Source organism: Corvus cornix, chromosome 20 (genome assembly GCF_000738735.6).
Source record: "Corvus cornix cornix isolate S_Up_H32 chromosome 20, ASM73873v5, whole genome shotgun sequence".
NCBI classification, from domain to species: Eukaryota; Metazoa; Chordata; class Aves; order Passeriformes; family Corvidae; genus Corvus; species Corvus cornix.
The window spans coordinates 10,067,709-10,094,532 of NC_046349.1; the positions used below are offsets into that span (position 1 = coordinate 10,067,709).

At 43.1% G+C, this 26,824-nt stretch overlaps 3 protein-coding genes across 3 annotated transcripts; 1 reads left to right on the top strand and 2 right to left on the bottom strand.

The window, feature by feature from the left end:
* Nucleotides 1-764: 764 nt before the first annotated feature.
* MTG2 (mitochondrial ribosome associated GTPase 2) lies at nt 765-5,397 on the bottom strand. The gene is made up of 6 exons (XM_010397076.4): nt 5,185-5,397; nt 3,961-4,108; nt 3,258-3,373; nt 2,762-2,980; nt 1,962-2,100; nt 765-1,564 (listed from the first exon to the last, which is right to left on the bottom strand). Exons 1-6 carry the CDS (start codon nt 5,395-5,397, stop codon nt 1,182-1,184), a joined length of 1,218 nt encoding a protein of 405 aa, XP_010395378.4. The 3' UTR covers nt 765-1,181.
* Nucleotides 5,398-6,180: 783 nt separating this feature from the next.
* On the bottom strand, nt 6,181-20,236 carry SS18L1 (SS18L1 subunit of BAF chromatin remodeling complex). The gene is made up of 11 exons (XM_010396834.3): nt 20,025-20,236; nt 17,327-17,403; nt 16,595-16,679; nt 15,594-15,738; nt 12,884-13,081; nt 11,741-11,905; nt 10,742-10,843; nt 10,252-10,344; nt 9,507-9,626; nt 8,630-8,757; nt 6,181-8,418 (listed from the first exon to the last, which is right to left on the bottom strand). The coding sequence occupies exons 1-11, from the start codon at nt 20,091-20,093 to the stop codon at nt 8,392-8,394; spliced, it is 1,209 nt and encodes a 402-aa protein (XP_010395136.1). The 5' UTR covers nt 20,094-20,236; the 3' UTR covers nt 6,181-8,391.
* Nucleotides 20,237-21,161: 925 nt separating this feature from the next.
* PSMA7 (proteasome 20S subunit alpha 7) lies at nt 21,162-26,739 on the top strand. Its single transcript, XM_039563687.1, has 7 exons — nt 21,162-21,312; nt 22,593-22,719; nt 23,555-23,679; nt 25,038-25,160; nt 25,506-25,625; nt 26,175-26,237; nt 26,510-26,739. The coding sequence occupies exons 1-7, from the start codon at nt 21,217-21,219 to the stop codon at nt 26,600-26,602; spliced, it is 747 nt and encodes a 248-aa protein (XP_039419621.1). The 5' UTR covers nt 21,162-21,216; the 3' UTR covers nt 26,603-26,739.
* The last annotated feature ends 85 nt before the right edge of the window (nt 26,740-26,824 follow it).

The following is a 26,824-nucleotide window of genomic DNA, read 5'->3' on the forward strand; positions in this document are numbered from 1 at the left end:
AGAAGCATTAGACTATCAGGGATGAAATCAAAAAAGAGCAGTGAAGAAAGCAGAGAGAATTATCACCTTCACTGTGGTGTATTAGAAAAAAGTGGTTAGAGGCTACAGCTGAGTGTTCTTTCATAACCAGTCAGTAATTTCCTCTATTTCTGACAGTGTTTGTGTCTCAGCATCCCACAAGCCTGTTCAGGTCCCTTATGAAAAAGCTTAATAATACATTTTGATGAATTTTTACTTTCCATTATTAAGATAATAATCTTTTACACAAAATATAACCAGAGAATACAGAAGCAGCTCTTCTTTCAGTATGAGGAGAGGGCAAAGACCACTGTTCTAAATTAAGATTCCTGAATTCTTAAAGAATAAAGTTTAAGGACACAGTTCTTTAAATTATGTAGTTAAAAGCTGGGGGGGGGGAGGGACGACAAAGAACTGTATTTTTCTTTTATTTGAAGTATCTAAGCCTAGGACTTCTCAGAACATTGCCTGAGATTCCTAAATGGGAGAGCTCAGATGTGACTCTCACATGGCTGGTTCCTGGCCAGTTTATTCAGCTACTTAACTGCTGCCAGAATTTAAAGGTAGTTAAATATTTATATTAACGAGGAAATCATTTCAGTCATGAATTGCAGTTCTTTCATGCTCCTCCTCCCTAAAATTACTGAGGAGCTGTGCCTCCTCCTCCTCCACACCAAACCATGACAGAGCAGGGGAAAAGTTTAAGACATGACTGAAATTGGTCATCATATAGAAACAGATAAACATGGGACCACCTTTTTTTTTATTTTAGAATTTTTAATTTGTGAAAATTGAGAAAGTCACTTCACTACAATTCATAAAACAAGACAGCATCTCCTGCAGATCCTGAATTTCAGTCATTTCTACTAGACAGCATTCTCTTCATTCCATAGTATGCCAAACAAGAGCCAGGTTTCCAGTTCAACACCCACCATGACTACAATTTTCAAGCTTGGTTGTAAAACTTCAGAGACACCTCAAAAGTGAACAAACAGACAGAACAATCTTTCCAAGGCAGCAGTCCAGAACAAATCCCCATGCTCTGCCCTTCCATTTTAACAACGAAAACAACCCACAAGAAGCCCAAACCAGAGATGCAGTTGAATCAAACTGCTATTTTAATTTTGTTCTGCTTCCAGCACAGTTCACAGCAGTTGTGGCTCCTACCACTTGACTGGGCTTTGTCCAGTCTTCACATAAATGTCATACAGTTCTCTCAGATGCAACAGCAGCTCCTCCAAGTTGTCTCCTGTCAGCGCAGACAACGCGATGACCCTCTCAGCGACCTGCTCCCTAAGGAGTGGCAGATTGATCCTGGACTGAGCAAGGTCAATCTTATTCCCAATCACAACACAGGGCCTCTCAGACAAGCCTTTTTCATATGCTTCCAGTTCGTATTTCAAGTCTTGCAGCTGAATCCACGGCTGAGGCACAGAGAGATCCACCACGTACAAGAGGAAGCGGCAGCGCTCGATGTGCTTTAGGAAGGCCATCCCCAGCCCACGGTTCTGATGAGCACCTTTGATGAGGCCAGGAATGTCAGCAACTGAAAAGAGAAACTTCACAGTGAATCCAAAAAATCCAATTAAAAAAAACCCCAAACAAATGCCCCCAGTCTTTTACTGGCCAGTGTGCCTACTTTTGGAATTTTGTGTCAGTGCATCAATAGTAAAGCACAGCCCATGCTAAGTTTGCTGCAATTATCTTTTAAAACACCTGAATTTAGATTACTCCAGTGCAGACAGAATACAGATTACCAGTTTGGCTCTAAAGGTGCCTATAACTGAACATGAAATGGGCTTTCAGTAGAGTTTTGTTTGAAGGTCTTTAGAACTAACAAGAAGTCTACAGGACTCCTGAACCTGTATCTGTAGCATTTTAGAACATTACCCAGTTGACACAAACTGCTATCAAGGTAGACACAACAAACTCCAAATTCTTACCTGCCACTTGTTCAAAGTCTTGATAGTGGACAATGCCAACATGGGGGTTTAGGGTTGTGAATGGGTAGGCAGCCACAGCTGGCTTTGCACGGGAGATGGCTCTCAAAAGTGAGGATTTGCCAGCATTGGGAAAGCCCACCTGGAATACAAACACCCAAATTTCTCAATTTTTAAACCAATCTGCAAAATTCTGCTAGGCCAGACAGTTATTCTGCAGTTGTTGGACTGCATCACGAACATTTTGCAGCAAAGCATAACTTTCACAGCTTTACCAGCTGGTGTTAGAATATTTCCATACCCAAATACAAAAATAGCCTAAGATCAAAGTTGACTCAGCATTTTTCATTTCAGAGGATGATAAACCTGGCTCTAACAAAGTCAAATGTTTAACATCTGTAAAAAGAGAAATACAGCGATGAAATAGATGACTTGAACTTCATCATTTAGAAAAAAAACCCCAAAAAACAAGAAAACAAACCAGTTTAGAATAATCCTCTATGCTGTACTGTTCATCTGCAGAACCAGCAGACAAAGCTGCTGTACATCATCAGCAATCACTGATGAATCTTATTTTGTTATGCATAGTGTAGATTTTAGCAGAAGTAGGACAACACCAAGCAGCAAGAGAGTGACAGCTCTGTGAATCACTTTGGACACCCTTCTACCAAGTGACAGCAAGAAAGCATCAAGCTGCATCTCTTAACAAGCAAGCCGGAGGCTAAGAAAATGTTATCACACATTATTCCTTCAGTCAAGCATCATCCTCCAACGATATGGAAGCTGAACCAACAGAAACTCACCAATCCTGCATGAGCTGTTGTCTTGAGCTCCAGCTGAAGGACCCTCTCCTGACCTGGCTCTCCTGGAGTAAAAAACTTTGGAGCACGATTTTCATTGGAAAGAAAGAAGCGATTCCCTTTCCCTCCAGCTCCTCCATAAGCTGCAATGTACTCTTCTCCATGCTGAGTGAGGTCAGCCACAACTTTGCCATCCTCCTTCACCAAAGTACCTACAGGGACCTCAAAGTGAAGAGATGCAAGCATTACACTGATGCTCAAAGCCTGCAGATCCTCCACCAACCAATTTCAGATTTGCTGAAAATCACTCCTACATATTTTTAAGATGAGGAACCCAAAAAGAGAATTGTATTTCATGAAGCTCAGTTTTTGAACTCAAACAGCACTGTCAGACATTCACCCTTCACTACACATGAGATTTGCTCACAATAAGGCTCTCCAGCTTGAAAATCAGCCATGTACCAAGCTACCACACAGCAGGCAACATCCACTGACTTACTTTAACATACATGTGTGCACCATTAGCTCCGTAACAGTTTTTGCTTCCTCCTCTCTCTCCGTGAAAACCGTGATAGAAAGGGAACACTGAAGAAAGTGATTTCATTTGCTGGTCAGCTGTAGAGCAAAATACACACATTTTGAACACATTGCTTTAGTAAAACAGGCACAGAAGAGCAACATCCTGACTGTTCTTTCCCTTTTTGAATATTGCTTGAGTGCACATCCTATTTACTGTCTCAACAATAACATATCAGGGAAGACTAATATTAATCTATTTAACTGCCTTTACTTAACTGCTTGGGTTTATTAACCATGCAGTTTATAATAAAGTGGTCATTCAAATCAAAATTAATTTGCTAGATTAGATTTTGCAGCAGGGTGGTGGTAGAAGCAGCTTTAATCATTGTAAGAGGAAAATTTAATCAGATCCCAACCTTAACATAACACAGTCAGGCACCAGGCACTAAAATATCTGCAAAATACCTTGATTTTCAAAATTCTTTCTAGGCCTTTCAGTGTCATTTATGTCCCCCTTACCAGCTCAGGTAAAGCTTAAAAAGCAAAGACATCTCATACAGAAATAACCATTTTAACCTTTTTGACATTTACCATTTCTTACAATCCATGTAGGGCTGTTTTTACTGGGGCGGGGTGTTAAGCAATAACACAACACGGAACAAAACAGATTTAGTGAGGTTTACCTTTCAAAATTACATGACCCCCATCACCTCCATTTCCACCATCAGGACCTCCAAATACTTTTCTGGGCTCACTGTAGAAGGAATGGCCTCCTCCTCCTCCTTGTCCTCCAACTACGCGCACCTTCCGCTGATCCACAAAATAACGTGTCTGCAACAAGGGTGGGAGTTGTAGCCTTTAAGTACAATTTATCAGATTCATCTTCCAAGAAGTTTTAGTTAATAGGCAGACCTGCTATTTTTAGCCATGATAAATTCAACTGTAAAAAAAGAAAAGAAGTCAGAACTCTACTGCTATTCACAGATCAACTAAATGCAGTGTACTGAGTGTAATAATAAAGAAAAACAGATCTCATCTTTCAATTATTTTTAAGAACTTCTTCAAAAGCATATGCCTAAGGCTATGGTGATATAACTTCATCTGTCTCCAGAAAAGGGGCTGAAATTCCCAAGGGAAAATATTACAGAAGTACATTCATTGACAGGTGGAACTGTTTACACAGACGGATGAAAATAGAAAGCATGACTGTGACCACAGTAACTTTCAGATTCGGTCAGTTACTAAGGGACCTCATAATGAGAATGGGCTTTAAGGGTCACTTTAAGTAAACTGCACAAATAGTACGTGAGGGAGAAAAAGTCTTATTAGAGTTACGATACCAAGGATAAGCAACTGAAAAAAAAAAAACCCTTGCAACTGAACTTTTGATAACCAAATTTATACTACTTTTAAAAAGCCTCTTTTAGAAAGTATTTGGCACCACCACATGGCGAGACAGTAAACGATGGCTTTTAATGGGAAGTGGTTTATGGATCATTAGAAAATAAGATTTTTCGGAGATGTGTAAATATAAAAATAAGATGAAGAATAAATTCCCTGCAGTTTCTCGGACAAATAGTGATCTTTGTTTGGCAGTTGACTACACCGCAAGACTAAAAAACCAGTGAGAAACAAAACAGTACTTTAGATTTAAAGCTAAAATACCGTTTTACAGCTTTAGCTTTAAAAAGACTTTTTGCCTTCTCGACTTATGGATGCTTCCCGCCCAAAGAGGCCACAGGGAACGTGAGCGCTACTGCGATCACTGCGAACACCGAGAACATCGCGGGGCAGACTCATTTCCTCGCTATTCTGAAAGTTAACTATATCTTAATCAGTATTTCCTCACTCCAGAAGCGCCAGCTGTGTCTGAGGCCCCCCGACCTTGCACAGAGCCCAGCACTTACCAGCTGCCGCTCCGAAATGGCTCTTTTTTGCCTCAGCCGCCTGTCCTTGCCGCACCTGGCGCAGGTCGTGGAGAAAGCGGGCGGGCTGAGCAGGAGCAGGACCGGCTTCCAGAGGCTGCGGCCGCTCCCCGCGGCCCCGCAGCGCCTCAGCGCGGCCCCGGCAGCGCCCGGGAGCACCGAGCCGCCCAGCCCGGCCCCACACAGCCCCGCCATGCCGGGGACAGCCACAGACCCGCCCCGGCCTCCCGGGCGCAGCCGCCGCGGCGAAGCCGCGCCCCCGGCAGCCCTGGCCCGCCTCCCCTCAGCCTCCCCTCAGCCCCGCCTCAGCACGGCACCAGCCCGTGCGTCCGAGAACGGCGCCCGTGAGCGCTGCGGCATCCTGCGAATCACAGAATCCAGAATGGTTTGGGTTGGAAGGGACCTTAAAGATCATCTCGTTCCACCCCTTGCCCGTTCCACTGTCCCAGGTTGCTCCAAGCCCCGTCCAGCCTGGCCTTGAGCACCTCCAGGCGTGGGGCAGCTACAGTTTCTCTGGGCATCCTGTGCCAGGGCCTCACCGACCTCACAGTACGGAGCATCCTCCTAATACCCCATCTAACCCTGCCCTCCGCCAGTTTGAAGCCATTCCCCTTTCCAGACACTCCAGGCCCGTGTAAATAGTCTCTAACTTGCTTGTAGCTCCCTTCAGGCACTGGAAGGCCACAGTTAATGCACCCCAAAGCCTTCTCCAGGCTGAACAATCGCAACTCAGCCTTTTCTCATAGCAGAGCTGCTCCATCCCTCTCATCTACTTGGTGGCCTCCTCTGGACTGTCTTCAACAGGTCCATGCCCTGAGGGGCAAAATTCCTCCTCCCCTGCTGCCCACGCCGGGGGATCAGCCCAGCACACGTGGGATTTCTGGGCTGGGGCACGTCCAGCTCTCACCCACCAGCACCCCCAAGTAAAAGGTAACCTGTGGTATCCATTCCATCTGCCACAAGAAAAGTACCATCAACTCCACTTTCAGATAATATTTAAACTAAACGATTTTCAAGCATTCTGTATTACAAAACAGAAAATGATACAATTCATGAAAGAAGTCAAAATGCTGGCATCACTTTGTTTCCACATTAATACATAAAAATGGACGACACATTAAATAAACATTTTGTTATTAACAATTAGAAATATTAACACCAAAAATCATGTATAAATTAGGAAATAAATGTACAAACTATTTCCAAAGTGCTCTTTCAAATACATTATATACACAACATTCACGAAGTTCTTAATGTAAGACATTTCAGATTGATGTAATGTAGTTGTTTAAGTGTTGTTCATATTCTCTCAAAAGCATTTCAGCACTTTCAAAAACCACATAAAAGGCATATTTCCAAACTGGCAAAGAGCAATATTGCATTCTTCTGGCTACCTGTAATATTAATTATTCTAAAGAAAACAATCTTACTTCCTTTCTGTTCCTTGATATTTGAGAGTACTTATTTGTATGAAAACACCAGCAGGAAAGATGAGAGAAATTAGGTCTGACTAAAAAAAAGTCTTGTATTTCACCAGTAGTTTAAATTATTAACATAGGAAGGGCAGTGCTTGGACAACATTTAATAGTAAACTCTCTAGTTGTCCAGTTAAAGATTTTCTTCTAAAGGAAAAAAAAGTCATGATTGAGAGATGTTGTGTTTTCCTTGTGGTCTTGGTTTTTCAAAATATAAAGTACTTGAAATCCCATAAATAACATCAGTTCAGAGAAAGAAAAGGAGAAAATCCTACAGAGTGTATTTTCTTTAGATTGTAAATTTGCAGTTAATCTCATATTAAAAAATGTTTATGGGCTACAGTCACCCCAGCTTTTTGCTTCAGAGAAACGTGGACACAGTATTTTGTTCAACACTTATATAAGCACTTTAAAAGTGCTCTTTTTTTTACCTCCCAAGACTTCATAAGAACATATAAAACTGAATAGAAGTGACTTACATTGTTCATACTGATTTTTACATACCACTAGTTTTTCTCTCTAAATTCTCCCTCTCTAGGTACTCTCTCACTGGTTGACCCCATTAATACCTCCCCTCTCTATATGCATAATAGTGTCTCACAATTAAAGCTGAATTTAGTTGCTTGTCTGCAATAAAGATGTATTTTTTTTTCTTTTACCTCTGAACTATTTCTGTCGAGCTACAAGAGGAAAATAAAAGTGATGATGAGCTGTAAGAACAACAGACCAACAAATTTGACAATATTTATGGTTATAATGCTTGCTGGGAAATCTAAGCAAGGGCAGCGCAAGAATCAGAATAAAGAAGGATGCCAGCCACCTGCTTGCAAAATTTGGCATGAAAATGTATATGCAAGTTATAAAATTTGGAGTAGGATATTCAAGATGGGACTTCTGCCAGATGTTTTTCTCAGCTAAGCACGATATGAAGCAATATTGACATCGAGCAGGCTGACACTGCAGATCTCAGAGCTCCCTTCTGTTTTTCCTTCCACTACAGAAATACCTTTGTTTACATGGACATATAAAAGGTGCCTCTAGTTATTAACATTTCTATGATCATATGTTTGGATCCTCTTTCTGTACCTTTCACAACAGAAATGTGGACTTATGCAGATTATTGAATTATAAGATTTGGGTGGGTAGGTAGGTATTACAGAAGTTGCAGTTATTTTTTGTCATATAGCATAGAACTGTCTTTTTATAAGGAATGTATCCATCCCCTTGTTCTGTAGAAGTAAAGAGCCATGGATTTTGGAGGCTGGCAGGTAATCTTCAATGCATTCACTTAAAAAAAGATCAATAACTTACTGCAGGGAACTTCCCTGGACTGGGATGTGACTGATGGGCTTTGCATTGAGCCAGACTCCAGAACAACCTGGCTGTTTTCCAGAACGGGGCACAACTGTGATCTAATGATCCTAAAGCTATTCAGAAACATCAAGAATGGGACAAAAGGGGGTAAATGGAAAACTTCTGCGTTGTATCAACATACAGTACTATACACAGCACCAAATATCAAACCATTAAAGCATTGTCTTGTTACCAGTAGTGCACTGCTTCATATCCAGCATGAAATGAACACTGTTCACATACAGACGCTGCTTTGTGCTAAGGGGTAACCAACATATTACAATTAATCAAAACTGCCTGTACATCCAGTTCAAAAGATGGAGATACTATTGAAAGGAATCTGACACAGCACTGTTTTCTTTTATTGCTGGTAATTTCCATATTGTCCCTGTAAAGAAAAAAAAAAAAAAAAAAGAAATAGCAATGTTGAAGGATAATATATTGGAGGCTTACAGTGAGTTGGGCAATTTCTTTTGGTCTGTGAATTTTACAAGATCCACTGAAGTATCACCCATATACCTGCACCAAATTATCAGACAGATTTGTACAGAGCTAACAGCCAGATCTGCCCTTTCAGAGCAGAGATTTAGGCAATTTACCTGCTCATAGCCATAAGGCCTCTGTTGCTGAGCGGATGGGCCTGTCTGGGAAGCTCTGTAACTTCCATATTGCTGCCCCTGTCCCTGTTGGTAGCTGGAATACTGTGAAGAGGCTCCTTGTGCAGGACCTGAAAAGACAGTAAAATCCACTACAGGCAGTAAAATCCATTACAGGCTTGATTTGCTGGGGGAGTTCTTGAGGTTAACGCAATCTAAAACATGATGCTAACAAAGTAAACTCTGTGAGTAAGAACTGTGAGTAAATTCTGCTCAGACCTCCCCTCTAGGTTTACACTAGGAGGTGTTAATGCTAACAATGATGTAGTTGCAGCAGTGTAAACTTCAGTTAAGGTTTTAAACTTTGCTCAGAAAATGTCATAATGCTTCTAAGTGAAGGCTCTCTGAAATCTGTATTGGCACAGCTGTTATGACCTCTATGTAAACTACCTGGCCTTTATTTTAGTAACAACTGCACGTTTAAATTCCTATCTAACCTGGCTGTGCCACCATAAGCGACAGAGGAGGGATTCTCTGGACTGTTGTTGTTCTTTTTCACGTCAGTTCAGAAGGACTAGGTGTGTAGGAGGCCTGGGAACCCAAGCAGTGACCTCCTGATGACATTTAACACAAAGTCAACATGAAGCAAATGTGTATTTTCTAACTTCTATCAGAAGAGAGAGGGATTTAGGATGGAATGCAGTGCTATACTAATGTATGTTACTGCCCAGAATCCCTTTACTAGATCTTTGGCTAATTTGGGTACATTTGTTAATCCAAGGTTAATCAAGGAAATAATTACAGCCTATTTTAGTTTAGGAATGGAGGCAACAGGATGAAACACTGCAAACACTTGACCAGCCACTGGGAGTTTTCTTACCATATCCTTGCTGTTGTCCTGGGTAACTCTGTTGATTTGGGTATTGCTGCTGGGAATATGTTTGCTGTTGTGCAGCTCCCTGTTGGTATCCTGCCTGCTGCTGGCTGTACTGAGAATTTCCTGGAAGGGGAAACATTGGAATTGTTTGGTTATAGGTGAGGGCAGGTATTTCACTGTACATGTGGATCATAAGGAAAACAAAGGTGTAAGGAGCCTTGGTCTGAAACTCATACACAAATACTTTTCTTACAAAGAGACGATTGGATTTTGCCAAGCAAGATGTTCATTTCTCCAGTGATTTTTAGTTCCTTTGAATAGGAGAGTTACTTATTTATACAAATCACTAAACAAACAAACAAAAAACCTGCTCCCCAAAGGATTTTTTTTTTTACTCCAGAAGTGCTTCAGAACAAAAAGTCACAAAGATAAGGGTGCCTGGGTAAATAGCTGCTTTCTCAAGAAGCCCTCTCATTGTATTTTCTTCTAGATAATTATGTTTATTCATATAACTCAGAAAGATCACTTATCTAGTTGTTACTGGGTTTTTTTTTCAAATACCTATGTGCAAATTCCGTTTTCTGTATCCTGAAACAACAAAATGAACAGAGGCTCTGTAGGTGACATCGCTTCTCCTAAATGTCACCTTGCTGTATCATAATGAAGTTAATATTTCCAGTTAATTTAGAGTTCAGATATCTTAATAATATATTGAATTTACTGGTAATATTTTGCTGTATTTTCCCACCTCCTTCATAGTAGTGTTGTGTAGAGTCGTCAAACGACCGGTCATAGCTCTGTTCAGTGTAGGATGACTGCTGATAGGCATAATCACCATGTCCTGCAAGGAGTCACAAAGATTTGTCAGTTACATTCTTAATGGAACCACAGACATAGTGTTGAATATTATGAAGCTGTTTATGCACCAAGATGAGGCTAAGAGCAAATACAGACCCCTTAGGGAAAACATCAAACACATGGCAAGGAAAATCACACCAATGGATAAACCTCTTGCATTTACTAATCCAAACTGGGCTTTGGGCTCTTTTTGGAGCAGTTTGGATAGCAGGGTGCACTGATGTACATGTTTTGTACCAGGCACCCATCCCCTGGGATTAAAATTCTCCAGCATTTAAATTGGAAATGAAGCATAATAGGTTTGCCATGTCCTTGGATGTGGCAGTTGTGGTGCTCTGCACTTTATCAGTATCACAGTGAGCCCAGCTCAGGGGAATTACCATCTGGATAGTATTGCTGATTCATAGGTTCTGATGAGCCTTGGCCATGGCTGTACTGCTCACTGTAATATTCTTCCTGACCCATGTACTGCTGCGAGGAACCTGCAAGGCACAGACCAGAGAGAGCAAACTGAGCCCGTGGACTCTTAAGGGACGGGGTTTTCTTATCTAATTTATTTTTTAAAGAAAACAAAGTTTATGTCTGGATAAGCAAACAACTGAGAGCAGTTATATAGATGTTTTACTCACTAGAAAAAGGAAATAAATTTGTATTCTCAGAAAAAGAGGGATGAAATTGAAATCACACAACAGTCAGTAACACATCCTAGAATCACTCACTTCTGCGGCAACACCGGAAAAAGGGTTACATTTCATCTACTAATCTGAGTTATTAGAAAGCACAGTAATGGATTCCATGCTCAAGAGCACAGTCAGAATTAAATATACTTTAATTAATACATTAATTTGTTTCTTAGCAAAATTCAGTTTATGTGAGAATCAGTCTAGCAGCTTTATTACCTCTTAGAACTTTATCCAGAGAGGTCTTAGAGCATGGTAGTTATCCTCTGGTGTTTTCCTTTCCTTGGCCTAATTTTTCATTCTAATTGCTGGCAAACTGTATCTTCTTTCCAGAAATGTGTTCCTTGCTAACTGTGCCATGTTAGGGCTGATCCAACACCATGTGAAAGAATTGAAAAGATTCCCAGTGGCTTGAATGAGCTGTATATCAAATTGTTCATCTTTTCTTTAGAGATACATGCTCCCTTTTAGACAGAATTATTTTTCTAAACACCTGAAATAATTAAATAGATAAATCTTGAAAATAGATTCAGGTTCATCTCATTGTCACACTTCCACCATTCAGGATTTCCTGTGCTCCTGGGTGGGATTCTCTGTAAATGTGAGTTGGAAATTTTATTGACTTATGTACTCCACAGGACAGACTGAGTATCATCAATCTAATGAGAGTTCTATCAATAATCTGAGAGCAGATTTTACCTTGCTGTGAAGCTCTGTAAGGGCCCATGGGTCGCTGCCCCATCATGCTGTTGCCTTGGTTGCTCTGGCTCATCATGGCAATGGAGGATTGTCCCTGGTAGTGCTGGCTCCCTCCTTGTGCCGAGTTGTAATGTGACGTTGCTGCTTGCTGGTGCATCATGGAGACTACAATGGACATGGAAAAGACTGTTTTCTACAAGGATGGGACAGTTCTCTTCCAAGGCTCTTTGGAGGCAAGTTAAAACCTTAAAACATCCTGATAATTCTGCGAGTTTTCCACAGGGGGAGATGTTTTCCTACTGGATTTATTTAACTCTTCTGCACTGGAATCCAGAAAGGATCTTACTACATGGTCAGTTCTTGTCATTTGCTTCAGCAGATATTTAAAAATACATCTAGCCTTGATTATTATTAGCTTACTTAAAAGAACATAAACCTCATTGCAGTAGGGTTAAAGAAAGAAACAAGAACTGATGCTTGTTCCTCTCTACCTTCTGACTATTTCATTGCTGCATTTCTTTTCTAATATACTCTTTCTTCTGTTCATCTTCTCATGTACCTAATGATTATAGAGTTTAAGTAAACTGATATTCTAGGATTTATTTGATCCCTAAATTTCATGCTGTTGTAAAGAATTCTAAAGCATCAGACATCCCATTCAATACTCACTAGCAAACTTTTTTTGAAATTAAGAGATTAATTGAGTTGTCTGCTAATCTCTTTATGCCCTGCAAACAACGTGAAGTACCAATGAAATAACAAATTGGGGTAGTAATGTACAAACAGTAAATGTGTTATACCCTGGCAGGCTCTTTGTGCTTGGATAAAGGTGCTCAGATCCCTCCCATGGCTGTGGGATTTGCTTCCAGGGCTATCAGACAGTGCTGCTGCACCTCTACCTAACCCTCCCTTCCGCAGCTCAGCCCTAACCATGGCGAGTCAGCCTAAGTTAAAGCAAGTCTGAAACTGATCTGACACTGGTGCCTGACACCTGGAAATTCAGAGATGTCTTAAAGCTGTCTTTTCCTCTTGTACGTTTGTCGCTGTCTAGAGAAAATATTTACAGAACAAAGTCATGTGTGGTAAAACCTCTGAGGTCACTGGAAAGTCAAGGTGGCCCAGGAGGAGGAAGAGGGAGTTTACCTGGGTTAGACTGCATGTTGATGTTTGTTCGAGAGACGTAATTGCCTATTGACCCCTGGCCTTGCATTGGCACATTCTGAGACGCTGGCACCGTGTGGCTGTAACCAGGGCCAGTCCCGTGGCTGCTGACAGTCATACTCAGAGAGGTCGTGGGCATGGTGTTCTGGCCTGACTGCTGCATAGACACGTGGTTAGGACCTACAAAAATTAGAAAGAACAAGAAGAAAATCTGGGCTATTACTGGCAATGCACAGTGAGCATGAGGCCTCACGGCCTTTCTGAAATACCTTATGATAAGGCAAAACAAAACAAAAAAATCCTCATTATTAAAACTCCCTGTTATCTACAGACACATTAAAACTGCCTACTGCACAGTCAGAGCGATCCTCCTCTTCCTGGCCACCAAATCCAGGCTGTACAGGATTGCAGATGGGAAGAACAAAACCAAGAGCAATGCCCTACAACCACTTCCTCGCAGGCAGCAGAATTAACAAATGCCAGTAATTTTGGGTACTTCAGAAAACACACGGACTCTGGAAACATCCCAGCCTTCTGAAATTTGTCCTTCCCTTCTTCTTGTCCTGCAGTTGATTTCTTCTCTCTCTTCACACAGGTGGTGACAATGGGAAGACCCAGCAGTGGCTGAGAGACAGTTTACACATTGCTGCATCCACTGGGCTCCTCTATAACCAGCTCACCTTTAGCTGGGGCTGCTGAAGTACCAAGGGAGCCTCTACTCAGAGAACAAGCCTGTCTCTCCCTTTCCTGAAGTTTGACTAGAAGTACCTCAGAGGAAGGTAAGTTTTCCAAGTCCCCATAACAACCTCAGTTGTTACGCCCTTTCAGAATGTCATCATCAGACTGCTCCAGATACATCCTGGGTTTGTATCATCCTGCTTACCTGGCAGTGTGCTTATTTTTTAAAAATTCTGTTGCTGTTGGGTAGCTAATATTGGGGAGAATCCAGTTCTTATTTGTTGTTTATTGCTGTAAATAGTTTTATGAATGAGTTTTGGAAAGTTGTTTTCACTGTATGCTGTTAGTATCCAAATTGTGATGGTGCATATTGTTGTCTATCTAAAGTCAGCCATATTGTTGTCAATCTCAGTTAATTTAGTAGAATGCAGAATCCTTAGAAGAGACAGAATTATGTTGCAATGTTTAAATAACGATATTTTAATTCAGGGTTATTAAGTGTATCTGCAGCCTCTGAAAAACATGCCTAACTCATTTAGTACAAACCTCATTAATTACTCTTAATGGTTTTCATAGACAACAAAATGAGAACATTTGCTGTAAATTATGATATTTTCTCTGATGAAGAAACACAAGCAGCATTTTCAACAAGAGACAAAGAGAGCCAGCTCTCCTAAAATCAGTGGAGCTGGGTCAAAATGCTCCTACAGAGAATTATCTCTGTGTTTTGCTCTAGTTTGTTTAAGTTGTAAAGCCGATCCTTGTGCAACACAAGGTCACACAGTGTGTGAATGGAGATAGCAGTTGCCTTGAGTGAGAGATGGAGTGAAGCAAGTGTTGGTAAACCTGGCCCTGTTTACATGAGAAAAATTAGAGATTCTTGGCCTTCTTTAAGAAAAAAAAATTGGCTAATTTGTGATTGTAAGGGAAAATATGTGGATGAGTCCAGTCCTCAGGACTTCCAGTCAGGTTCTTCCAGTCAGCACTAAATTACTACAAAGACCTCGAGGGTGGGGGACAAATCAGAAAAACCAGCAACTGAAAATGTCTATTCTTAATAACACAAAACAATGTTTTGAGTGACCTAATATATTACTCATACTCAGTATTAAATCTTTCAGAAAGAAGGCCCTGAAAAATTTAGTAAGTTCACTTTACAAGTTGTAGCTGTTTAAAACAGGTCCCTCATCCATTCATTTAAAAGGTACTATAGGCTTGACCACAAAGGGATTTTTAAAAACTCAGAAGTAATTTCATGGCTTGTGTCTGCTCTTGAGTCCCCTTGCCAAGGTCTGTGATTTTACAATCAGATATTTCTATTTATAGAAACTGGTTTTGCTCTCTGTCACTCTGGGAGACACCCACAGAAACAAGAACTGACTGAATAACTGTGATCTACAAAATAAACAGATTATTCATAATATAAAATGCACATACTAAAAAAAATTATTTTTCAATTAGTTTAGTTGCATGAACAAAACCAAACAGACAGATTATATTATTTTATTAATATGAAATGTCTGTGCAAATTTTTTGACTGTGTAGTACTATCTCTGTGAGCTTTTGTAGAGGACAAAGGCTGGTGCAACACCAAATGATTTGTAAGGAGAAATGTATCCTGGAAGGTCTTTGCAATCTGAAGGCTTGGTTGTGTGTTTAGTCATGCAAGCAATTCCATTTTACCCTGGCCAACCCTGACACTTTCATGAGAAAAATACTACAACATAAAATTTTTCTTACTAAAAACTTGGATGCATCTTTATTTGGTGATTTTCATCATGCATTTTTTAAAAAAATGTCTTTAATTTCCTCTGTAGAAACACAAAGCACTCTGCAGAAGCCAACATCATTCCTGCCTGTAGCCATTTTGTGGTGATTTCAGCATGTGCCTGAAATCCCCATATGCCTGAAAGGTGAGTTAGGAGAGGTCTTTTCCAGCTCTCTAAGTATATTCTGCATTAATGATTTTGTTGCCAGGCAACAGCAAAGCAGCACAAAGGGGACCAAAGCTCACCATTGCTAATCTGACTCTGCATGAGGGAGGAAGGAGGAAGGCCGGTCCCGATGGCATCGCTGAGATTGCTCTGGGAGTGGAGGGATTGGTTGGATGCACTCTGACTCATCCCTCCCGGGCCCAAGTTTATATTTTGCGTTGGTGGCTGTGAAACAACAAGGAGGAAAAGCAAATTTTTGGTTAGGTTGTTAATTAGAAAAATAGCAGCCCCCAAATTAGCCTGACTATGACTAAAAACTGCTTCGGCTAAATACGTGTTTCCTTTGCTTTTTGGGTAAACCTGTCTTGGTTTGACTCCTCTGTGTGAATGACATTGAGCATGACAGAGCAGCTGACAGGCAGCAGCACAGTGAAGGGCTTAAAATTGTGTTTGTCACAGAGTGTGGCTTCTGTGCTCGTTCCTCTGCACTCACATGGATTTCCAAACACAACCACTGCGGGGAATGCATTAGCAAAGACAACACAGGAGTGTGGTGACAGATTGACCTTTGCCAAGCGATGCTGTAGCTTGTGTTATGTGTGGTACTTCCCAAATCAATCCACTGAGCAGGAATAACACCATGTGTAAAGACAAACCAATGCCCAAGTGCTGAATTTGATTTTTGATGTAGAACAGCAGCATTTCCCCCCCCCCCTCCCAGTAAAGAATACAGTGAGAATAGGTAAAGAATACTGAATCTGGAACAAATGGAGCTGTTCAGATCTGTATGACTGCATCATTTATAGGATATAAACCTTGAGCTATGGGGACAGAGAGTAACACAACTGTCCCAAAGAACATGATTTAAACACAGTGAAACTTTTTATTTCTTTGGTAGTCTACTTGGCCACTTCAAAACTTTTAGCTGGAAAAATACTAAAAACTGATTCATTGATAGTGATTAGTGAGAGAATCAAAGAACATTTCCCACTGGCATAGCTAATGTATCTGAGGGAAATAACTATGGTATTAGTTATGCTAATAACTAATTATTAGTTACAGTAATTGTACTGGTACTTACAGCAGGAAGCAAGGACTGCATATTCTGGTTAGAGTCTGCTATTGTTGCCAAGTAAACCAGATTTCTGTGCAAGATTTGTTGGTATCTACAGAACAAAGAGTAAAGCTTATTTGGAAGGGGTTAACCATACACAAAATTCCAAACCTTTCTCTTTGTTTTTTCCCTATTTACAAATGGTTAGTTAAATTGCCTTAACCCATTTTTGATCTGTCCTAATAAATAGCAGTAGCAATGACCTGTGTATGTGCTGTCATATTTTCCATCAAGGATCAGTGTGCTCAACCCCTCTTTCACAAAAGGATAAATCTGGGGGAAGGGAGAGGTAAAATATACTCTCCTTTGAAAGCACTTTGAACTGTGCAGCTGGGACCTCAACCTTTGAGGACTGACAGCCAGTCAGCTACTCCAACAATCAGACACTTTTCCTTTTTCTCTCTAACAAGGACACTGATAGGAATGAAATTCCAGCATTCCAAAACCCAAACCCTGTTTTCCCCGCCAGCAAGCTGAGAAGAACACGATTTTTTTCAAGAGTGCTCTAACTGGAGTGTTTACTCAAGTAAGCACCACCAGAACCATTTATGCTTCTTCAGAGTTCTCCATGAACTGGAAAAGCTCCTAAAGGGAACAAGAGCGTTTCCAAGAGCAAACCAACAGCTGTGCCACTGAGCAAAGGGAAGAGTCAGACTTCAGGAAACATTTCTAACAAACTCCCAAATTCACAATACTCACTGAGTACATTCTGCAGTTTTCCCCTTGCTCTGATAATCCATAATACATTGTATTAGGTGGTGATTTTCATCTAGCATCTGCATAAAAGAAATAGGACCAAAACACATTACTATGGGAATCATATAGAAGTCCTGTATTTTTGTGCTTCTCCACCCTCCTTGGCACTGGATGCTGTTTTGTGCAGTTTTGTTGCCCTGGCTATTACCTACACCTGACTTTATTGAGCCACAAGATTGATTCACTTATAAACAGTTATCTTTAATGTAGTTCCTTGAAATACCCATACAGAAGAATTAATGGACTTACCTTGTTCCTTAAATGGCAGATAAATTCTGATGTTGAAGAAGGAAAACACTTTCACTATGAAATATCTCTGCCTCATCCCAAAATATCACCCATCCCAAAACATCAGGTATTACTTTTAAGTAAGGAACAAACTTTCAAACAATTAAACCTACTCATTTTCCTGCCCAGGACTAGATCATGCTGACAGCTGAACTTCAGATGAAGTATAAAATTTGTATCACCGGAGCTACTGAAACCACGTTTAAGAGAATTACATCCCAACATGTCCTTACCTTTATTTAATGATCTCATAATACAATTAAAAGCTTAAAATATCCTTTGATTTGCTTTGAAATTTTAGATACAATAGTTTGTCTCTCCCTTCCAGATTCCTTGTGAATGCAGCACACTTTCTGCAGGTGAATGAATAAAAATAAATAACACCAGCATTTAAAAATTTAGATTTGTCTCTGGCATAACAGAGCTTGTAGGTACCACTGCTATGAAGTGCTTGCAAGATTGGGCCCTTGAACCATGGTGTCATCAGGACAGGAGAGTTCTTGAGGAAAGAACCACTACACAGGAGATGCTGAACTGTACTGCCCTGAAAATGCCATTTGATGAACTGTTTTAGAGCAGCACCACCACTCCTCTATTGCCAAAAGCTCTAACTTCATCCATGCGAAATCTATTTTAGGAATATTTGATACTGGGATAAGAACAGCTTGGAAAGACTATTAAAATTGAGTTAATAAATAAAAACAAGCTGCTTATATAATATGAGTGCAAATAAGAACAACCTTTTTCATTGAAATTTGTATGTGTTCTCAAAAGCTCATTTTAATGAGGATTTTTGGAGGTTTGGTTTTTTTGCTCTGGCTCTCTCTGCTCCATTTCCCTCCTTGACTATAAATCCCAACCAGTTCCTGTGCCTGCAAGTCTCTTCCTCAGCATTGCTGTTTGTCAAAGAAAAAATCACTGCCAACAGCCCAACACTGATGAACCGTCCTGAAGTAACCTGCCAGCAAATGCACCTGAGATGGTAAGTGGTTTCACTCATTGCTTTTAAAGAAAGAATATTTTGAAGTTTCCATAAAGTTTATGAATATGCAAAAAGGAAAGGGCTTGAAAATCAAACTGAAGATACTTTATCTGCCCTTTGTCCATGGGCACAGTCACGGGTTTAATTACAAACTATCTGAATTATGAAATAATTCCAACTGATTTGAAGGTCAGAGGAAAACTTATTCAGTGAGTCCGAAATATTTCAGTATTTAAAATGAATTGTTTCACAATGCCACGTGCTGCAAGAGCTCCACAAAATGGGATGTTTCCAAACAGTCTCCTGAGATGCAAGTCATCTCTCTAGCCTCTCTCGTGGCAGTTTGTTCTGCCTTAATCTCTGCTCTGTCACAGGCTGCCACCGAGGATATTTTTTTTCCCTAGAAGTCATAAATTGGCACCAGCTCACGGCTTGGCTGCACAACCCCTGGTGACGGGTTAATTGCTGCATTGGCAGTGGCACTTCTGCGCTGGTCACTCTCAGCGAAGGGACCACACAGAACTCACACCTGGCTGCCACCACAGCACGGGAACAACACCTGAGCGGTGGGGAACGGCCAAAAGGACAGCAAAAGTACCAACAACAGCAGTGACAGCAAAAACATGCACGTTCTTTATTGACATTTCCAGCCTCGTTGTTCCTGACCGTCACCTTCTGCAGCAGGAAGGGTGTCAGGGTCTGCTCGAGTGTGCAGCCCCTGCTGCCAATCCTGGGAAATAGGAAACAATAACTTCCCAACTCAGCACCCTCTGCTTTGGCCTCCACATGAGCCCCATGTGGGCATCTCCTCTCCAGAGAAGATCTTTCAAAACCTTTGTTTGTCATTAAACATCAATAAACACATCACAAAAATAATAATAGTTTATGAAAAATACCAATGGCTGGTGCTCCCTCTATCTTCTGAGAAATTAAAATTCTGCATCCAAATACAAAAGAAAACCCTTGCAAATTCAGTATTTTATTTCAATTCATTTTTCTAGGTTGGATTCTTTAGGGGCCAGAGCTGACATACCATCACAAATTAATCGCATATTTGCAAATTTTATTGCCGTTTCCCAATGTATGCTTGGCAGCGTTTCCCCTTGGCGAGCAGCAGGGATAACGTGCCATCCCAATTTTATTCCCTACGTCCTTCTCTCGTTCTCTTTGCAGCGATCTGAACACCTTTGCTTTGTTCCACCTCCTCCTCCTCCTCCTCCTCCTTCCCCCACCTCTCTCTCCAGCTGTCCATCTCTGCAGCCCTCGCAAATTCACGAGTTTTCCTGATCGCCCTAGAAATCAGCCTCCAGCTGCAGGAGCATGGACGGAATAAATGTCTAAAATTGTCTGTATAAAAGCATGCTCTTTTACCTTCTGGATAGTTTGCTGGGTGACCTCCCCTTTGCCTCTTGGGCGAGCAGAAGCAAAGGCAACCGACATGGTGGGGTTTTTTTATGTGTCTATAATATATCGGTTCCAGGCTCTAATAATATTGTTATTATCTGGCTGCTATTGCCGTGCGAGGATTCTCCGCAGTGCACGGGGAGGGGGGCGGCCGCAGATGGTACGATCTGCGCCCCGCGAACACCCGCGGGCGCCGCGCCCCGCGCCGCCGGGCACCGCCCCCGCCGCGCCCCCCGAGCCCCCGGGGCGGCGGGGCGGGGGCGGCGGCGAAAATTCGGGGAGGGGGCGGGAGCGGCCCCGCCGCCGCCTCCCCGCCGCCCGCACATGGTGCGGTCCCGGCCGCCGGGCTCCCGCGGCCTCGGCCGCGCCGCCCGCTGCGCCAACTGCGTACGCCAGCTGCGTACGCCAAGTGCGCCAGCGCGGGGAGCGGCGCGGGGCCGCCTACGCCAAGTGCGTAGCGCGCGGGGCGCGCGCGGGCTGCCCGTCGCGGGTGGGAGCCGCCCGCGGGGCCGCGAACGGTGAGGGGACAGCGGCACCGCGGGGCCAGGGGACACTCCACGGCTGCTGGAGAGAGGCTAGGGGAGCCCTCCGGGATGGCCGCAGGGAGGGAGCGCCTCTGCTGCGAGGAGGAAAGGCTGAGAGAATCGGGGTTGTTCAACCTGGCATCGGGGTGACCTAGTTGTGGCTTTGCAGTACCTCAAGGGGACTCACAGCAAGGACGGGGCAGGGCTATCTACAAGGGAGTGGAGGGAGAGGACAAGGAGGAATTTAAATTGAAAAAGAGTAGGTTTAGGTTAGGTATTAAGAAAATCTTCCCTGTGAGGGTGGCGAGGCCCTGGCACAGGGTGCTCAGAGAAGCTGTGGCTGCCCTATCTCTGACACTGTCCAAGGCCGGGTTGAACGGGGCTGGGAGCAGCCTGGGCCAGTGGAAGGTGTCCCTGCCCATGGCACGGGATGATTTTCGAGGTCCCTTGCACCCCAAACCCTTCAGGACTCCCTGCGCCAGCGGGGCCGGGGCCGTGCCGGCCGCCTGCGCTGAGTGCGCACGGCGGGAGCGCTGCGCAAGGTGCGCCGAGTGCGTACGCCAAGTGCGCAGCGCAGGAGCGCAGCGGCCCCGCCCCCGGCCCGCCCGGATGACGGTGCGGGTTCTGCCGGAGCCATGAGCTACGACCGCGCCATCACCGTCTTCTCCCCGGACGGGCACCTCTTCCAGGTGGAGTACGCGCAGGAGGCGGTGAAGAAGGGCTCCACCGCGGTGAGTCAGCGGCCGCGGCGTTCGCGGGGCGGCGGCCGAGGGGGGCCCGCGGTGGGGCCTGCGCCGCGCTGCGCGCCCGGCCTGGCGGGCCCGGGAGGCCGCGGGAGCAGCGGGATCCACTCCCAGGGACGTTCCTTGGGGTCCGTCTCCCGCCGGTGGAGCTGCCCAAAGCCCATCGCTTCCTGTGGGGCTCAGGCGTTGTGTTAGGCCTGGAGGGATCCTCTCCTCCCTCGGTCTGTACGTGCTGCAGATGGTGATATTTTATGTTTGTGCACGAGGCAGATTCCCAGTGGATTGGGAAACACGTCGGTAAAAGTACATTGCTGGCTCCCAGCTTCCAGTTGTCCCAAGGTTTTGCTCAGTTAAAGTTTTATTTCATTTAGGGGAGGAGAAAAAAAATACTAATTTCCAAATAACATTGTATCAGTGATTGTAATAAGTTATAGTAATAATAAGAAGTTGTAATTGTAATAAGTCATAGTTGTGTTAATAGTTGCAGTAAGTTTTAATTACTAATAGCAGAAAGAAAACATATCACCTCTGGGATGGGAATGAATGTTAACAAGATTTAGTGCCAAATAGGTTCTTTTTTTTCAGAAATTAAAAATACTGTAAAAGTGGAGACAGCATCCAATACAACCACCCCTGTCTTGTCTCTTGTTGAGTTTAATGTTTTTGGAAACATTTGGAATATGCTGACAGCAGGGCCACCCCATTAGAAAAAAGTATTCCCATCCCCCTATGAGAAACAGTGGGAATGAAGGGGAAGGGTCAAGGGCTTTTCCCTCTATGACGTGTGAAAAGGGGTATTTAAGGTAGGAATTAGGATATTAAGGCAGCTACTGACAGAACATTTTGGCAGCTGTAGGTGTTACTTGGCCTGATCTTCAATGCTTTGGGCTCTTGAGTTGAGCAGTACCACTGGACTAGTGGGATTTTCCTTATTCATCCTGATTCTGTGGCTGTGGAAACACTGATGGTGCTGTTGGAAAAAAGACAGTTTATAAGAGGAGCTGGAATATGTCTCCTGGGAGCCACAGGGATTTAGGTTGGTATGAACTGATGATGAAACTGCACCCTTAAATGCAGTGCAGTTTTTGTTACATCAGTCCTGCCTCCGGGTTGAGTGGGAAATAAAATCCTGACTTCAAGCTGAGGTAGTGGTTACAGTGTGGGGGTTTGTGCTTGGTTTGTTACTGCTCATTTGACTAAAGTCTGCAACTACAAGGATTTTTGGACCTAGGTTAACTTTTTTTATTTCTTCTTTTCATGCATGGAAGGTTGGTGTAAGAGGGAAGGATATTGTTGTCCTTGGTGTGGAGAAGAAGTCAGTGGCAAAACTCCAGGATGAGAGAACCGTCCGGAAGATCTGTGCTCTGGATGACAATGTCTGCATGGCTTTTGCAGGTACATGGTCCCTTCAGGGGTATTGGCAGTTACTGGGCCACCTTTGGGCATGTTTGTGGATTCAGAGAATACAAAATACAGGGTGTAACTGGCTGAGAACTGTGGGAAGCAGGGTATTTCCACAGTAGCTTATTGGTTTTTTTTAAATATGGGGAAATAGTGTGTCATTGTCAATAATATTTTTAAGGGGAGATCTGATTTAACCTGATTTAACTGACTAAAACAACAGGGTTTAGGTTCAGTGTGCAGGAATGAGGGGCTCAGCTCCTTCCCCTGCCTTGCTCTCTTAGCCATGGTCTGGGATATGTGCAGGGGTGTTCACAAACTTGAGGAAAAATTCTCTAATAAAAAGGCTGTAAATGAAAAATGTCAGCATTAGCTGAAAAGTAAAGTAAGAACTAAATTTCTTTAAAATCTTTTTTTATAAAGGGTGACAATTATTTTTCTCAGCTAACATCATGCTGCTGTAGCCTCATTAACTAGATGAGACTTGCTGGGCAAATGAAACTGGACTGCATGAGGAATAATGTGTGTGAGAATAAGCATTGCTAATTTGCTGGAATATGGAATGCTGTCAGTAATATTCCCATTACCTGCTTCAGAATTAAGTGTGTCATCCAACTCACAAAGATGGAAGCTATAAACTAAATCTTTTAGTTATTTTGGTGCATTAGCCACTTTCTGCTACCTTACAAATGCTCTTGCTCAGCAAACCTGAGAGTCTGAGCTCTGCTTTGCTTTTTCGTTGCTGTTGACACTGACCCCGTGGGCTTTTTAGGGCCAGATTGGTGTTGTGAGGTTGTTTCATGGCTCTGAGGCCACTCTGTCATTTCAGGGCTGACAGCTGATGCCAGGATAGTTATAAACAGAGCTCGGGTGGAGTGTCAGAGCCACAGGCTCACCGTGGAGGATCCTGTCACTGTGGAGTACATCACACGCTACATTGCCAGCCTGAAACAGGTACTTGGGGCTGCACAGAGCTGCTGAAAATGTGTCCTGACCCGCTACAGATGTTACATGTGCTGTTATGTTAGTGTATGTTACACGTAATGTATGCCTTGGGTGCGTAACGCAGGTGGAACACGTGTGTAACACGTGTGTACCATGTGTGACTGGAGTGTCACACATGTAGCATTAAACACGTGTGTAGCATGTAATATCTGACACTTCTTCAAACTGTGTAAGTGTCTGTGCTCTGGCCTCACTCTGCTTATCTGGTAAAAAACACATTGTGGGTGTTCATTGGGAATGGGGATGTGGCAATTGAAAAGAAGAGTGTTTGGTTTGGTTTTTTTTTTCCCCCCAAGATAATTAGAGCTTGTAAGGACTGCACAGCTCTGTGTGTTATGTCATCAAGAACACTTTGCTCACCTCACTGCCAGAACAGTGGGCCTGGGTTACTGTCAAACCTCTTCATGGCTCCTGGTAGTTTTTCCTCCTGCAAAGCCATTGCAGGGATGGGTAAGAGGGGAGCAAATTGGTGCAGTAGTTAATATATTTTATATTTGATATTCATAAATTTAGAATGAATTGCAGCATCAAAATACGCCCAGCTGCGTTCTGTGAGAAAATTACTCATTTGTCAGTGTATTAAACTGATTTTCAGCCACTAGTGGGAATTAGAAAAGATCGAATTTACTTATGCACAGATGTGTTGGAACAGTGGTGATAGTAACAATGTGATTCTTGTAATAATCACCAGTCTGTCAGAGCAAGGCACCACTTCCCAAAGTTTCACTGTTTTCCTTTATCCTAATCTCACATTTGTGTCTGTCTTTCTGGGACACTCAGCATTTCTCTCAAACTGTTGCAAACACACCTGGCTCAGTTCCTGCTGCCGTGGTGCTGCGGTGTCAGCCCTCCTGCTCCTGGTGTGTGACATGGCAGTGACTTTGCTAACAGTGTCCCAGGAGTGCTGTGACGGCTCCAGTGTAACCCGCTTACAGCCACAGAGCTGCCATGATTTCCTGTGGAAATCATTGGTGAAAACTGTGTTCAGGCGTCCTCATGGTATTTTTTGGCACATTTGTGCCACACTGGGGCTTGCAGACGTGGCTCTCACTGCCTCAGCACTACCCAGCAGCCAGGGAGGTGCTTCTGGAAGCTGTAACCAGATGTAGGAACAGGGGTTGGACAGGAACCACCTCTCACTTGCCTGCCTTAGGGGCTCTGTGAAATGTGGAGTCCTGGCTAACACAGAGAGAGCCAGCTAAAAGCATTTCTGGTGGCTCTTCTGGTTGTAACTTCTCCAGAGTCTGCTTTGCACCCTAGAAATGTTTTCAGAGCTGCATCTGAGTGTGTGTGTCCTTTGTGCTCAGAGGTACACGCAGAGCAATGGCCGCAGACCCTTTGGGATCTCCGCCCTCATTGTGGGCTTTGACTTCGATGGGACCCCGCGGCTGTACCAGACCGACCCCTCGGGCACGTACCATGCTTGGAAGGTGAGCGCATTCAGTCTCTGGTGGAGATGCAATATTTGTAAGTTAATGTCTCCTTTGAAGTGGGATTGGGGTAGAGGAGATCTCGCTGGCCAGATGGTGCTAGCTCATAGCTGCAAAAATCCTTAATGATCAAATGTACTGAGAGTGGCTGTCTGCAGTTCAGCTTTCCTTGGGAAATCTTGTCCTGCTTTCAGAAAAAACCCCAAAACCAACCCACCTGTGCCAGACAACTGTCTTTGTGTGTGACAGATTATGCAACTGTACAACTTGTATTTCTTTCTTATTCTGCAAATGAAATCTTTTCTAAACTCCCATTCATTTTCCGTTTCCCCTCAATGTTTCCAGGCTAATGCCATTGGCAGAGGAGCAAAGTCTGTGCGTGAGTTCCTGGAGAAAAACTACACTGATGAGGCCATTGAAACGGATGATCTGACTATTAAACTTGTCATCAAGGCTCTTCTCGAGGTGAGGCTGTTTGACATCTCTTCTGTGGCTTTTCAATGTGTCCAGATTCACTTCTTGGATGTGAATATGGGAAAATCTTCATGGATGTCCCAAGGAAGTACTGCAAAGGATCTGTGAGAGCTGTTTACCATAGACTGTGGGTATTGGATTAAATTCAAGGTTCAGAATATTTGGGGCATCAATTTCCATAGTTTACACAGAACTTACCAGCAGCTCTGGGGAGCAAAACAGACTTCAGTTCTGGGTGTTAACACAGTGCACCAAAGATGTGCTAAAGCACATGCTGAATATTGTATTTTTTAATTGAAGTTTGAGATACAGAAAATACCACCAGTCAGATGGTGGGGCTGAGGTGTTCTGCATCTGCTCAGGGCACTGGCACCAGTGTGAAGACCCTTTTGAGAGTTAGTGCTGCTGGTATTGAGAGCTTAGAGCTAAGGAGTGAAATACTCCCCATCCACATCTCTTCTCCTTCTAAGGAGACCTGAGAGGGATTTGTTGAAATGAATTCCTGGCCAGGCTCATAATGCTTCCCTCTGCCTCACCCAGGTGGTGCAGTCCGGTGGGAAAAACATCGAGCTGGCAGTCATGAGACGGGAGCAGCCGCTGAAGGTGAGGCTGTTGTTTGCTTCTCTCCCCTTGAGCCCATCCCTGATACTGTCCTTGTTGATCTGCCTTAACTTCCAGCCCTTAATCTCACATTTTGTACTGACAAATACTTCAGTTTATTCTTAATGGCCAAGGAATGTTGTTGTGTCTGCAGCAGGTACCTGCTTCCAGATAAAGAGCAGTTAACGTTTTTCCCGTGGCAGAACTAGAATCACTTCCATAAATGTCTCTTAAGTTCATTGGTATCCTGAGGGTCACCCATGTTTCTGTTTCAGATCCTAAACCCTGAAGAAATTGAGAAGTATGTGGCTGAAATTGAAAAGGAAAAGGAAGAAAATGAAAAGAAAAAACAGAAGAAAACATCATGATGAATGAAATGTACCTGCTTAGCTGCTTCTTTTTAATTCGAGTGATGGGTTATTCTGTATAGATGTAGGCATTCCAGTTACTCATACTGTGCTCTCTTGAGACCTACAATAAACCTACTGATTTTTTTTTAAAGCTGTTATTTAAAAAAAAACCTGTCTGCTCCTTGGATTTTAATTACCCAGGATGATCTGGTTGGCTACAGAATAGCAGCAGTGACCCAT

What these genes read in the sequence shown, in the direction of transcription:
- MTG2 (XM_010397076.4), bottom strand. Translation starts at nt 5,397, where the DNA reads ATGGCGGGGCTGTGTGGGGCCGGGCTGGGCGGCTCGGTGCTCCCGGGC. An exon ending in GTGCACACATGTATGTTAAA is followed by an intron (nt 2,981 to 3,257) that starts GTAAGTCAGTGG and finishes CTTCACTTTGAG; the next exon opens with GTCCCTGTAGGTACTTTGGT. An exon ending in CAACAGCTCATGCAGGATTG is followed by an intron (nt 2,101 to 2,761) that starts GTGAGTTTCTGT and finishes TTTGTATTCCAG; the next exon opens with GTGGGCTTTCCCAATGCTGG.
- SS18L1 (XM_010396834.3), bottom strand. Translation starts at nt 20,093, where the DNA reads ATGTCGGTTGCCTTTGCTTCTGCTCGCCCAAGAGGCAAAGGGGAGGTC. An exon ending in CCCAGCAAACTATCCAGAAG is followed by an intron (nt 17,404 to 20,024) that starts GTAAAAGAGCAT and finishes TCTTTTATGCAG; the next exon opens with ATGCTAGATGAAAATCACCA. An exon ending in TCAGCAATACTATCCAGATG is followed by an intron (nt 10,345 to 10,741) that starts GTAATTCCCCTG and finishes GACTCCTTGCAG; the next exon opens with GACATGGTGATTATGCCTAT.
- PSMA7 (XM_039563687.1), top strand. Translation starts at nt 21,217, where the DNA reads ATGAGCTACGACCGCGCCATCACCGTCTTCTCCCCGGACGGGCACCTC. An exon ending in TGTCTGCATGGCTTTTGCAG is followed by an intron (nt 22,720 to 23,554) that starts GTACATGGTCCC and finishes CTGTCATTTCAG; the next exon opens with GGCTGACAGCTGATGCCAGG. An exon ending in GACGGGAGCAGCCGCTGAAG is followed by an intron (nt 26,238 to 26,509) that starts GTGAGGCTGTTG and finishes TTTCTGTTTCAG; the next exon opens with ATCCTAAACCCTGAAGAAAT.